The sequence below is a fragment of the Pseudophryne corroboree genome, chromosome 4 (genome assembly GCF_028390025.1).
Source record: "Pseudophryne corroboree isolate aPseCor3 chromosome 4, aPseCor3.hap2, whole genome shotgun sequence".
In the NCBI taxonomy this organism is placed as follows: Eukaryota; Metazoa; Chordata; class Amphibia; order Anura; family Myobatrachidae; genus Pseudophryne; species Pseudophryne corroboree.
In genome coordinates, this window is record NC_086447.1 from 104,592,718 (window position 1) to 104,607,473 (window position 14,756).

Below are 14,756 nucleotides of genomic sequence, written 5' to 3' on the forward strand. Positions count from 1 at the left end.
CTGGGCCAGGCGCGTGTCAGAATTGGCGGCTTTATCCTGTAAAGTCCTTTTCTGATTTTCCATTCGTACAGGGCGGAATTGAGGACTCGTCCTCAGTTTCTCCCTAAGGTGGTTTCAGCGTTTCACCTGAACCAACCTATTGTGGTGCCTGCGGCTACTAGGGACTTGGAGGACTCCAAGTTGCTAGACGTTGTCAGGGCCCTGAAAATATGTTTCCAGGACGGCTGGAGTCAGGAAATCTGACTCGCTGTTATCCTGTATGCACCCAACAAGCTGGGTGCTCCTGCTTCTAAGCAGACTGTTGCTCGTTGGATTTGTAGTACAATTCAGCTTGCACATTCTGTGGCAGGCCTGCCACAGCCAAAAATCTGTAAATGCCCACTCCACAAGGAAGGTGGGCTCATCTTGGGCGGCTGCCCGAGGGGTCTCGGCTTTACAACTTTGCCGAGCAGCTACTTGGTCAGGAGCAAATAAGTTTGTAAATTCTACAAAATTGATACCCTGGCTGAGGAGGACCTGGAGTTCTCTCATTTGGTGCTGCAGAGTCATCCGCACTCTCCCGCCCGTTTGGGAGCTTTGGTATAATCCCCATGGTCCTTACGGAGTCCCCAGCATCCACTTAGGACGTTAGAGAAAATAAGAATTTACTTACCGATAATTCTATTTCTCGTAGTCCGTAGTGGATGCTGGGCGCCCATCCCAAGTGCGGATTGTCTGCAATACTGGTACATAGTTATTGTTACCAAAAAATCGGGTTATTGCTGTAGTGAGCCATCTTTTCTAGAGGCTCCTCTGTTATCATGCTGTTAACTGGGTTCAGATCACAAGTTGTACGGTGTGATTGGTGTGGCTGGTATGAGTCTTACCCGGGATTCAAAATCCTTCCTTATTGTGTACGCTCGTCCGGGCACAGTATCCTAACTGAGGCTTGGAGGAGGGTCATAGGGGGAGGAGCCAGTGCACACCAGATAGTCCTAAAGCTTTCTTTAGATGTGCCCAGTCTCCTGCGGAGCCGCTATTCCCCATGGTCCTTACGGAGTCCCCAGCATCCACTACGGACTACGAGAAATAGAATTATCGGTAAGTAAATTCTTATTTTTTGTCTGTTTTCCAGCGTTTGGGAGCAAATTGCTGATTATCATTTGCTCCTATATAGTAATAGATTATCATTCCAACCAGCCAGTTAGTTGGATGAAAGTTGTTCTAGTGTATGGCCAGTTTGTCTAGACATAGAGATGTAGCCATGCTCGTCTTTGTTGCGATGCGATATGCTGTGTCAGGCATGATTATACGCAGTTGGTGATCGTTTCATTAATTCCATTAGGCATTAATAGAGTGATCACCTGCTGCGCATAGTCGCAGCCCAGCACGCCACGCAGCATGCCATATCGCAGCAAAGGTGAGCATGGCTACATTTGTATGTTTTACATGGATACAGAACACAATGGTCACTGCTTGCCCGTCCTATTGTATATCTGGCAAGAAGTATTTACGCTTGTAGTCCACGCTATAGATCCTCAGAAACTGCGCAAATACTGCATCCTTATACTTACAATAACAATGTACTCCCCACAAGCATGGAGGCTGACTTGTAGAGAAGGTTTGTTTGTTTATTTATACATAATACAATATATATTAAATTCGTAATCCAAATTGAGAGCTTCAATTCATAAAAAGCATCAATTGTAATATAAGCAATATTCCCACAGGGGTATGAATAACGCGCACCGACGACACAGCAGGTGCTAGGACATTATACAGCAGAAGCCATGGCCAATGTTCTTAGCAGTCTCCTCATACTACATAGCAGTAAGGATGTGTCTGTGGTCAGTTTCCTGGGCCTGCCATTATAGCTGCTGCAGTGTAGCGTAAGAGCACATGCTGCACATAGTAACTGAAGTCTATACTTACTAAGTATGTCATTCTACTCTGTTATCCTATAGTTTGGAGATGACATGTTAGGTTTGGTTGTCGCCAGTTATAGCCCATTGTGCAGTTCAGAAACCAAATGTTTCCACCTGGTGGCTCTATAGGTGCATAATATACACTGCGTTTGTTTCTAGTTTGCAAATGACCCCACTGTCCCATATCCCAACATCTTATCTCAGGGATGATTGTTACGCTGTGATACCAGTGTATAAATGATAAGCAATTTCTACACTGGCGCTAACAATATAAAATGAAAAGTAGATACGTTCCTTAACTTCTATATATTAAGGCAATGTCGAATCCTCCCAATGGTCGTCGTACAGGGCTCTTCTGAAGGATGGATCCCCAGTGTATCACGGATTTATAGAAGATAAATAGAGAGACCATATAGTGTAATACGTTTTGATGTATCATATATTGTAATGAAAGGGGGGTAAAATAATAAAATAATCCCCTGTACAATCCTAAACAGGAGGTCCTGAACAATTACCAGACCAAAATTCACAACTGGTCAAAACAGTGTCCCACACTTCCTCCAAATAGTAACATCCATATAGTGGTGCAGGAAATGGTAGAAATAAATCAATTACCAGAAAAAAAAATCAATAAGCATAAATCTCCCCTCTTCACAATTATCATTAGCGGTCGCCCTTCAGATGGATATATCCATGATTATACTAGATTAAAATTCACAACTGGTCCATTCAGTGCCGCACACTTTCTCCAAATAATGACACCCATGCAGTGGTGCAAGAAACAGTAGAAGTAAATCAATTATCAGAATGAGCAATAAATAAGCATAGATCTCCTCTCTTCACAATTGTCATAAGTGGTCGCCCTTCAAATTGATGTATCCCGATGTATGGTGGGTTTATGAAAGAGTATGGAAACCGCATAGCATAATACGTTTTAATGATCACACACTAGAATTAAAAACATACACAATGATCCCCTCTGGAATCCTGAATGATAAAAACAAAACAATTACCAGATGGCAATTGACAATGAAGTGAATAAAAACCCAAATCCTTTTTTAAAACCACTCATGGGGTAGCATGGATGACAGTAGAATTCAATCAATTACCAGAAGTGCAGAGTAAGTGTGCTCAAATATTCTGGAGGTGTGAGAAATGATGTATTCCCAGTCGGCGCTCCGGAATCTCTCCCTGGACCTCTCACCTCGTCGGATAGCTGAAGAACGCTCTATCACCGCTGCTGCTCCTCCACCAACGCGTTTCAACCCGTACCCGGGTATTTTTCAAGGTAATGAGTGTATTCTGCTGTATCCTGCTATTTAACTCCCCTTTGTCCAATCAGTAGTGTCCTTAATTCCTAATGAGTCCATTCAGTTGTGTGTATTACCTGCCCAATCACATCACCCGGGTTTCCCCACATGTCGGGACTTTTGTTAGTTTCCTCCCCCTTCGTTCCCATGGAGACATCACCGCGCTTCCTCCGTCTATGGCCGCTGTACACCCGCGGCTTCCGTCCTGACCGCTTCCTGTTAGCGGTTTCCATAGATACCATTCTTCAGGTTCTGTGCATCGTAGTTCCGTCCTCTCGTATGGACGTGTTGTTGTTGGTCTCCATGGTGGTCAGACGCTCTCCAGTCCCCGCAGTTCTTTCTTATTAGATGGCTTCCTTCTGATAACGGAAGGCCACGCTTACAAATACCCCTTAATGTCCAGTTTGATGTCTTATTTGTTCACCTTCATGGCTCATAGAACAATGTATAAACTGTCCTACTGATATACATTGTCAGTTGTTTATTAGGATTCCATCGGGATACATCAATTTGAAGGGCGACCACTTATGACAATTGTGAAGAGAGGAGATCTATGCTTATTTATTGCTCATTCTGATAAATGATTTACTTCTACTGTTTCTTGCACCACTGCATGGGTGTCATTATTTGGAGAAAGTGTGCGGCACTGAATGGACCAGTTGTGAATTTTAATCTAGTATAATCACAGATGTATCCATCTGAAGGGCGACCGCTAACGATAATTGTGAAGAGGGGAGATTTATGCTTATTGATTTTTATTTTCTGGTAATTGATTTATTTCTACCATTTCCTGCACCACTATATGGATGTTACTATTTGGAGGAAGTGTGGGACACTGTTTTGACCAGTTGTGAATTTTGGTCTGGTAATTGTTCAGGACCTCCTGTTTAGGATTGTACAGGGGATTATTTTATTATTTTACCCCCCCTTCATTACAATATATGATACATCAAAACGTATTACACTATATGGTCTCTCTATTCATCTTCTATAAATCCGTGATACACTGGGGATCCATCCTTCAGAAGAGCCCTGTACGACGACCATTGGGAGGATTCGACATCGCCTTAATTTCTCTATCGTCCTAGTGGATGCTGGGGTTCCTGAAAGGACCATGGGGAATAGCGGCTCCGCAGGAGACAGGGCACAAAAAGTAAAGCTTTTTCCGATCAGGTGGTGTGCACTGGCTCCTCCCCCTATGACCCTCCTCCAGACTCCAGTTAGATTTTTGTGCCCGGCCGAGAAGGGTGCAATCTAGGTGGCTCTCCTAAAGAGCTGCTTAGAGAAAGTTTAGCTAGGTTTTTTATTTTACAGTGATTCCTGCTGGCAACAGGATCACTGCAGCGAGGGACTGAGGGGAGAAGGAGTCAACTCACCTGCGTGCAGGATGGATTGGTTTCTTGGCTACTGGACATCAAGCTCCAGAGGGACGATCACAGGTACAGCCTGGATGGTCACCGGAGCCACGCCGCCGGCCCCCTTGCAGATGCTGAAATCAGAAGAGGTCCAGAATCGGCGGCTGAAGACTCCTGCAGTCTTCTAAGGTAGCGCACAGCACTGCAGCTGTGCACCATTTTCCTCTCAGCACACTTCACACGGCAGTCACTGAGGGTGCAGGGCGCTGGGAGGGGGGCGCCCTGGGAGGCAAATGAGTACCTATAAAGGCTAAAAATACCTCACATATAGCCCTAGAGGCTATATGGAGATATTTAACCCCTGCCTAATTTTTCTAAATAGCGGGAGACGAGCCCGCCGGAAAAGGGGCGGGGCCTATCTCCTCAGCACACGGCGCCATTTCCTCTCACAGCTCCGCTGGTCAGGACGGCTCCCAAGTCTCTCCCCTGCACTGCACTACAGAAACAGGGTAAAACAGAGAGGGGGGGGGCACATTTATGGCGATATTTTGATATAACAAAGCAGCTATAAGGGAGCACTTATTATAAGGCTATCCCTGATATATATATAGCGCTTTTGGTGTGTGCTGGCAAACTCTCCCTCTGTCTCCCCAAAGGGCTAGTGGGTCCTGTCTTCGTTAGGAGCATTCCCTGTGTGTCTGCTGTGTGTCGGTACGTGTGTGTCGACATGTATGAGGACGATATTGGTGTGGAGGCGGAGCAATTGCCAAATATGAGGATGTCACCCCCTAGGGAGTCGACACCAGAATGGATGCCTTTATTTATGGAACTACGGGATAGTGTCAACACGCTAAAGCAGTCGTTTGACGACATGAGACGGCCGGACAATCAATTAGTGCCTGTCCAGGCGACTCAAACACCGTCAGGGGCTGTGAAACGCCCTTTGCCTCAGTCGGTCGACACAGACCCAGACACAGGCGATGACTCCAGTGGTGACGGTGACGAATCTACCGTATTTTCCAGTAGGGCCACACGTTATATGATTTTGGCAATGAAGGAGGCGTTACATTTAGCTGATACTACAGGTACCACTAAACAGGGTATTATGTGGGGTATGAAAAAACTACCTATAGTTTTTCCTGAATCAGAAGAACTAAATGACGTGTGTAATGAAGCGTGGGTTGCCCCTGATAAAAAGCTGATAATTTCAAAGAAATTATTGGCATTATACCCTTTCCCGCCAGAGGTTAGGGAGCGCTGGGAAACACCTCCTAGGGTGGACAAGGCGCTAACACGCTTATCTAAACAAGTGGCGTTACCCTCTCCTGAGACGGCCGCACTTAAAGATCCATCAGATAGGAGGATGGAAAATATCCAAAAAAGTATATACACACATGCAGGTGTTATACTACGACCAGCTGTAGCGACTGCCTGGATGGGCAGTGCGGGGGTAGTTTGGTCAGAATCCCTGATTGAAAATATTGATACCCTGGACAGGGACAATATTTTACTGTCGTTAGAACAAATAAAGGATGCATTTCTTTATATGCGTGATGCACAGAGGGATATATGCACACTGGCATCACGGGTAAGTGCTATGTCCATTTCGGCCAGAAGAGCTTTATGGACGCGACAGTGGACAGGCGATGCGGATTCAAAACGGCATATGGAAGTTTTGCCGTATAAAGGGGAGGAGTTATTTGGAGTCGGTCTATCAGATTTGGTGGCCACGGCTACAGCCGGGAAATCCACCTTTCTACCTCAAGTCACTCCCCAACAGAAAAAGGCACCGACTTTTCAACCGCAGCCCTTTCGTTCCTTTAAAAATAAGAGAGCAAAGGGCTATTCATATCTGCCACGAGGCAAAGGTCGAGGGAAGAGACAGCAACACGCAGCTCCTTCCCAGGATCAGAAGCCCTCCCCGGCTTCTACAAAAGCCTCAGCATGACGCTGGGGCTTCTCAAGCGGACTCGGGGACCGTGGGGGGTCGTCTCAAAAATTACAGCGCGCAGTGGGCTCACTCGCAAGTAGATCCCTGGATCCTGCAGATAATATCTCAGGGATACAGGTTGGAATTAGAGACAGATCCACCTCGCCGTTTCCTGAAGTCTGCTTTACCAACGTCCCCCTCCGAAAGGGAGACGGTGTTGGAAGCCATTCACAAGCTGTACTCTCAGCAGGTGATAGTCAAGGTACCTCTTCTGCAACAAGGGAAGGGGTATTATTCCACTCTTTTTGTGGTACCGAAGCCGGATGGCTCGGTAAGGCCTATTCTAAATCTGAAGTCCTTGAACCTGTACATAAGAAGTTCAAGTTCAAGTTCAAAATGGAGTCACTCAGAGCAGTGATAGCGAACCTGGAAGAGGGGGACTTTATGGTATCCTTGGACATCAAGGATGCGTATCTCCACGTTCCAATTTACCCCTCACACCAGGGGTACCTCAGGTTCGTTGTACAAAACTGTCACTATCAGTTTCAGACGCTGCCGTTCGGATTGTCCACGGCACCTCGGATCTTTACAAAGGTAATGGCCGAGATGATGATTCTTCTTCGAAGAAAAGGCGTATTAATTATCCCATACTTGGACGATCTCCTAATAAGGGCGAGGTCCAGAGAACAGCTAGAGATGGGATTAGCACTGTCTCAGGAAGTGCTAAAACAGCACGGGTGGATTCTGAATATTCCAAAATCCCAGTTAATGCCGACAACTCGTCTGCTGTTCCTAGGGATGATTCTGGACACGGTTCAGAAAAAGGTTTTTCTCCCGGAGGAAAAAGCCAAGGAGTTATCCGAGCTTGTCAGGAACCTCCTAAAACCAGGAAAGGTGTCTGTACATCAATGCACAAGAGTCCTGGGAAAAATGGTGGCTTCTTACGAAGCAATTCCATTCGGCAGATTCCACGCAAGAATTTTCCAAAGGGATCTGTTGAACAAATGGTCAGGGTCGCATCTTCAGATGCACCTGCGGATAACCCTGTCTCCAAGGACAAGGGTGTCTCTTCTGTGGTGGTTGCAGAGTGCTCATCTATTGGAGGGCCGCAGATTCGGCATACAGGATTGGATCCTGGTGACCACGGACGCCAGCCTGAGAGGCTGGGGAGCAGTCACACAAGGAAGAAACTTCCAGGGAGTATGGACGAGCCTGGAAACGTCTCTTCACATAAACATTCTGGAACTAAGAGCAATATACAATGCTCTAAGCCAGGCAGAACCTCTGCTTCAGGGAAAACCGGTGTTGATCCTGTCGGACAACATCACGGCAGTCGCCCATGTGAACAGACAGGGCGGCACAAGAAGCAGGAGTGCAATGGCAGAAGCTGCAAGGATTCTTCGCTGGGCAGAGAATCATGTGATAGCACTGTCAGCAGTGTTCATCCCGGGAGTGGACAACTGGGAAGCAGACTTCCTCAGCAGACACGATCTTCACCCGGGAGAGTGGGGACTTCATCCAGAAGTCTTCCACATGCTGGTAACCCGTTGGGAAAGACCAATGGTGGACATGATGGCGTCTCGCCTCAACAAAAAACTGGACAGGTATTGCGCCAGGTCAAGAGATCCGCAGGCAATAGCTGTGGACGCGCTGGTAACGCCTTGGGTGTACCAGTCGGTGTATGTGTTTCCTCCTCTGCCTCTCATACCAAAAGTATTGAGAATTATACGGCAAAGAGGCGTAAGAACGATACTAGTGGTTCCGGATTGGCCAAGAAGGACTTGGTACCCGGAACTTCAAGAGATGATCACGGAAGATCCGTGGCCTCTACCTCTAAGGAGGGACTTGCTTCAGCAGGGTCCCTGTCTGTTTCAAGACTTACCGCGGCTGCGTTTGACGGCATGGCGGTTGAACGCCGGATCCTAAAGGAAAAAGGCATGCCGGAAGAAGTCATTCCTACTTTGATTAAAGCAAGGAAGGAAGTAACCGTGCAACATTATCACCGAATTTGGCGAAAATATGTTGCGTGGTGCGAAGATCGGAGTGCTCCGACGGAGGAATTTCAACTGGGTCGATTCCTACATTTCCTGCAATCAGGATTGTCAATGGGTCTCAAATTGGGATCTATTAAGGTTCAAATTTCGGCCCTGTCGATTTTCTTTCAAAAAGAATTGGCTTCAGTCCCTGAAGTCCAGACCTTTGTTAAGGGAGTGCTGCATATACAGCCTCCTGTGGTGCCTCCAGTGGCACCGTGGGATCTCAATGTGGTTTTGGATTTCCTAAAATCTCATTGGTTTGAACCACTAAAAAAGGTGGATTTGAAATATCTCACATGGAAAGTGACCATGCTTATAGCCCTGGCTTCTGCCAGGAGAGTGTCAGAATTGGCAGCTTTATCTTACAAAAGCCCATATCTGATTTTCCATTCGGACAGGGCAGAACTGCGGACTCGTCCGCATTTTCTCCCTAAGGTGGTGTCAGCATTTCATCTGAACCAGCCTATTGTAGTGCCTGCGGCTACAAGTGACTTGGAGGACTCCAAGTTACTGGACGTTGTCAGAGCATTAAAAATATATATTGCAAGGACAGCTGGAGTCAGAAAATCTGACTCGTTGTTTATATTGTATGCACCCAACAAGATGGGTGCTCCGGCGTCTAAGCAGACGATTGCTCGTTGGATCTGTAGCACAATCCAACTTGCACATTCTGTGGCAGGCCTGCCACAGCCTAAATCTGTAAAGGCCCACTCCACAAGGAAGGTGGGCTCATCTTGGGCGGCTGCCCGAGGGGTCTCGGCATTACAACTTTGCCGAGCAGCTACGTGGTCAGGGGAGAACACGTTTGTAAAATTTTACAAATTTGATACTCTGGCTAAGGAGGACCTGGAGTTCTCTCATTCGGTGCTGCAGAGTCATCCGCACTCTCCCGCCCGTTTGGGAGCTTTGGTATAATCCCCATGGTCCTTTCAGGAACCCCAGCATCCACTAGGACGATAGAGAAAATAAGATTTTACTTACCGATAAATCTATTTCTCGGAGTCCGTAGTGGATGCTGGGCGCCCATCCCAAGTGCGGATTATCTGCATAAATTGTACATAGTTATTGTTAACTAATTCGGGTTATTGTTGAAGGAAGCCATCTTTCAGAGGCTCCGCTGTTATCATACTGTTAACTGGGTTTAGATCACAAGTTGTACGGTGTGATTGGTGTGGCTGGTATGAGTCTTACCCGGGATTCAAAATCCTCCCTTATTGTGTACGCTCGTCCGGGCACAGTACCTAACTGGAGTCTGGAGGAGGGTCATAGGGGGAGGAGCCAGTGCACACCACCTGATCGGAAAAAGCTTTACTTTTTGTGCCCTGTCTCCTGCGGAGCCGCTATTCCCCATGGTCCTTTCAGGAACCCCAGCATCCACTACGGACTCCGAGAAATAGATTTATCGGTAAGTAAAATCTTATTATATAGAAGTTAAGGAACGGATCTACTTTTCATTTTATATTGTTAGCGCCTGTGTAGAAATTGCTTATCAATTATACACACATCTACATTCTAGGAGTTTTGGAGAAATTCTCCTACTAGCTTTTTCTACGGGCTGTTCTCATTAGCGCACATTAGGACACACCAACACCCTTCCACGCTGTGATACCACTTTAGCTAGTTCCTACTCTCCCATAACGTAATCACTCCTGATCTATTCTCTGGAATACTTGGCTTAATGATTTGTCTTAATGATATGGCTAAAATATACAAAATGACATTTACAAATGCCCTATGTCTAAGTCCCATTGTACACTTGGCATTGGGTTATTTAGCAGTTCTACATACAGGGACTGGAAGAGGATGAGGCTAGTGATTGCATCTGTGTGGTGGTGACCCTTTGTTTCTGAACAATGCGTTGCCAGACGAGGAATCGCAATCCCATATATGAAATGTGCCAAGCCTGTTACTTTATATAATATCTGTGTTGTTTTTCCCTCTTATCAGGCTTACCTGATCAATTGTGTGTGGAACTGCTATAAGTACATCGGCAACAGGAATCTGCCGGAGATTGCAGTGTACCCAGCGTTTGAAACCCCTCCACAGGTAACACCACGCAGGATGTGTATTAAGCTGGAAGCCCAATATGTTACAAGGTTCTTTTGCATCCAATTTAAAAATATGAACCGTTAGCTCCTTCCTGTTGCTTGTAATGTGCATAAGAACGGATGATGAATATTCACAGCAGATGCCGACCTCTTGGTCCATATATTCCATCTCTCTGTGTGCTAGGGTTTGGGAGATAGGGGGACCTGAAGTCCCTCCACTATCTCTCGCAATATATTAAAATTTCCTGACCCTTAGGACTCCCCACAAGGTGATATGTGCCAGTGGGCCGAAAGTAAAGCAGAAAAGGGCACTTTGCTGCTGATAAGTGAGACTAGTCACCCACAGTTTTAAGGTATATCCAGATGACGGGCCTCACTTGTCCTCCACAGCAAAGGGGTTAAATGTTGTTGGCTACAACGCGAATCTGCTGTGATCTCTCAATTAATATGTTTGTATCCAGAGAACAAGTTTATGTTGTACCGGTTGATGATGAAATATATTGAATAACGGATGTAAAGACAAGTCTTGCAGGTCTAGCTCTAGTAATGCCCGTCTTGTTTAATCAATATGTTTGTTCCCAATTCTAAATCTACCAAGTACGATAGCGCTTTATAAACGGCAGCAAGATTGAAAACCGAAATCGAGCAAGAGAAACTGTATATTTATTCAATAAAAGATACAGGCGCGTTTATCCAAGTCCAAATAATTGTAATGGAAAGCTTTGCAACCCTTCTAAAGTGCTCCTTTCATGCTGCTTTATTGAAGAGAATGTGGGCTCTCCTTTGAGAACACCATAAAGCGCCCATAGTCTGATGCACAAACTTTTCCTATGCTTGTGGTATACAAAGACCAGTGATTCTGTATTAGGGCTATGAGATGACTGACTGAGTCCCGCCATGTCTTATTGACCACAGTAATGGTATCCTGTCCTATTCAGCCTGATCGCTGAATGTGCAGGCTGCATAGATGTGGCTACAGTCAGACATCTGGTATTTGGGCTGAGTGGATCTCCGTGACATCCGACATGCGACCGCTGCATTAACTGTGTCTCCCTCTTGCAGTACATCCTGCCCACATACGAGATGGCCGTTAAGATGCCAGAGAAGGAGAAAGACCCTCCGCCGCCTTACCTCCCGGCCGACAAGGATTTATAACCTCTCTCCATCTCTGTTCTCATACTGCTGTCACCATGGTCCCTGCAGAATAACGAATTCTAAAGACAAAAAGTCCTTTATTTTTATGTAACATGATGCTTGTATTGCCTTAACCTTAAAATAAGGATGTCTTACACTTTTTTGACAATCTTACTGATTAAAGTTTACTGGGGTAGTAGATGCGGGAAAATAAAATGATTTAGTGGTACATTTTTCATTTTTTATTTTTAGATTTCATCTTTTGCTTGTTGTGACTGTTGTCTTCTCATGCCTTAGCCCCATCACTTGTGGAGAGCCAGGCGGCATATTGCAGAAAATGCATTGCTGATCCTCCCAGCGGTGAGGGGATGATGGGAAAACCAGCAATGTGGGGGGAAGGTTTTAGTTTTCAATGTTTTTGATATTTTACAGCATGGCGGTATCATAAATGATTACAAATGCAGAAATATTTAGGACTTGCGTGTGGTCACTGAAGCATGTCTCTAACCTTTATGTTCTCCACCTTTTAACTGTGATGAGATCATGCTTTAATAAATCTTTCTAGAAAATGTTTGGAATTTGGATTTTGTCTTTGGTTTGGGAGAGGCAAGTGTGTATATTCATTCATTCATTCATTCATTCATTCCTTCATTCATATCTGAGCAAGATGGCCCCTTACTGGAGTGGCTGCTTGTGTATCTGACTGTCAGGCCTAAGGCCACTTCCATAAAGTATGATGATCACCTATCATTACAGACCGTATACAGAAGTGCTTTGTAGTCAGTTTCCCAAACTCTGCCATTACAGTCCTGGTTTTAAGGATATCCATGCAATGATGTCCTACGAGATGGTTAAATCAAATTGACTGAGGTACTGATTAAATCATGTGCTCAGACATGGATATCCTTTAAAATCTGGGCTGTAATAGCAGAGTTTGGGAAACTCTGATCGGTGCTATAATTGCATTCATTAAAATGTAGATTTTCTGTCTGAAGTACTTATCACATCTTGGAACTGGCACAACTTGACTAGTCTTGGTAGTTCACTCTTCTCATTTTCCTAAATTTATAATTTGTTTGCTCTTTAAGCTTTGAAGCCAGCAGCTGAGTTTTACCTTTCGTAAATGACATCCTGCTTTCCACTTTATGCATGCCTTGTCAGGTATAGTTTATATATTCTCCCAGATCAGCCTGAAGTGTAGCATGGGTTCCAAAAGGTGATGAAACAATCTTTAGAGACTGGTCATGGTGTTGGGGGATACTGGCCCTTTGTGACGTGGCGGCATCATGCAGTTGCGGCACATTTGTTGGCTGCACACTCATGCTGCAGATCTTCCGTTACACTACATTGGTGCTCTGAGGTATGGGGGCTGTTGGAGTACACTGAACTCATTGTTCGGGAAACCAGCTTGCGATGGCGTGTGCTCTGTGACATGGTGCTTCCTGCTGGAAGTAGCCATTAGAGCATAGGTCGACTGTGACCATAAAGGGATGAACATGGTCAGCAGCAGTACCCAGGTAAGCAGTGGGATTTAAATTGGGCCTTTTAATACCAATTGAGCATAATGTGTAGCAAGAATAAAAAAATCCTGTACCATTATGGCACAAGCCTCAATCGTTCACACAAGGCAGGATGGATTCAGTATGTTTATGTCAAAGTCTGACACTACCCTCTGCATGTTGCAACACAATTCTAGATTGGTCAGACCAGGTGGTTTTTTCCAAACTGCTGCTTTCCAGTGTTGGTGACACTGTGGCCTCTGTTTCCTATTCTCAGGTGACATGAGAGGGACCTGGCGTAGACTTCTACTGATGTAACACATGGTTATTTCTGTTCCTGATTGAACCAGTCTGGCCATCCTCCTATGACCTCTCTTATTAAGAAGGTCTGTGTGCCGGCAGAACTGCTGCTTGCTGGGTATTCTTTGCTTTACGCACTATTCACTGTAAACTTGAGATACTCAAACCCCCCCATATGGCAGTCATTCCAAGTCACATGGGACACATCTTCCCATGCTGGTGCTTGTCCTGAAGGAAACTGAACCTCTTGACCACATCTGCATGCTTCTATGTATTGAGTCGCTGTGTTGTGGTTTATTTAGAAATTTGCATTAACAAGCAGCTGTGGCCACTGAGTGTATGTAGTTACTGAAAGGCCTAATCTAGGTGCGAAAACTTTTGCCAGACAGCGGACATTTGCAACTCGCTCGCGATCGAATGATTTTTCCGGTCTGTGTGCAGTCCAGGTCTTACTCCTACAGTGTGACAGAATCAGGCTGTTTGGGGCCGGAGCTGACGTCACACATCCTCCCAGAAAACGCTTGGGAACGCCTGTGTTTTTTCTGACACTCCCAGAAAATGTCCAGTTACCACCCACAAATGTCTGCTTCCTGTCCATCACCTTGCGTAGCCTAGCGATCTACATTTTTGCACCATTCTGTCGCTGTTTGGGCCTGTGCATACGCATCCGCAGTCATTCAATAATCGGCCGCTGTGTGATTCCGCACAACAGCGACCAGGTCTGATGTATGTGAGTATACCAAATCACTTCTCTGACGGCATTAACTGTCATCTGCAAGCTGCAGCCTATTAGAAGAATGTGAATAAGTTACAGATGAGTCCTCCATCATGGCTGCAGACGGGCCAACAAGTCCCTCTTGCTGCACCAGGTCCTGTGATGCTCTGCTATCGTTGGGCATCTTTTTTGCCAAATTTGTGCCTTATTCGCAACGCAATGTGCTAGGATGTGATCTGTGTGCGATGGAGTCTCTGAATCTGCATAGAGTGCTGCAATGCAGCAGCTGTGGCTTGTCCACACCACATTCCATTGTGCTTCGTATACAGACTGTCACACACAGATCAAATTAATCCGTAGCCTCCACAGCCATCAATTTCTATCCAAGCATGCCGTAAATTACAAGGTCACGTTAGCCGTTATCAATATTTGCAACATTAACATGTTAAATACGTACTCTCAAAATGACCCAGAGTCACAAGGTTGCCTTCTTTGGTTTATTATACTATTAAAAAAAAATTCTGT

The 14,756-nt window shown here is 45.6% G+C and overlaps 1 protein-coding gene across 1 annotated transcript in view; it reads left to right on the plus strand.

Annotated features, from left to right (window-relative positions):
- LAPTM4A (lysosomal protein transmembrane 4 alpha) overlaps window positions 1-12,288 on the plus strand; it is an 80,981-nt gene extending 68,693 nt beyond the window's left edge. Inside the window, exons 6-7 of the mRNA XM_063915330.1 lie at window positions 10,483-10,581; window positions 11,646-12,288. Of these exons, the coding sequence (XP_063771400.1) occupies window positions 10,483-10,581; window positions 11,646-11,738 (192 nt within the window). The 3' untranslated portion in view covers window positions 11,739-12,288. The remainder of the gene's footprint in view (window positions 1-10,482; window positions 10,582-11,645) is intronic.
- Window positions 12,289-14,756: the final 2,468 nt, after the last annotated feature.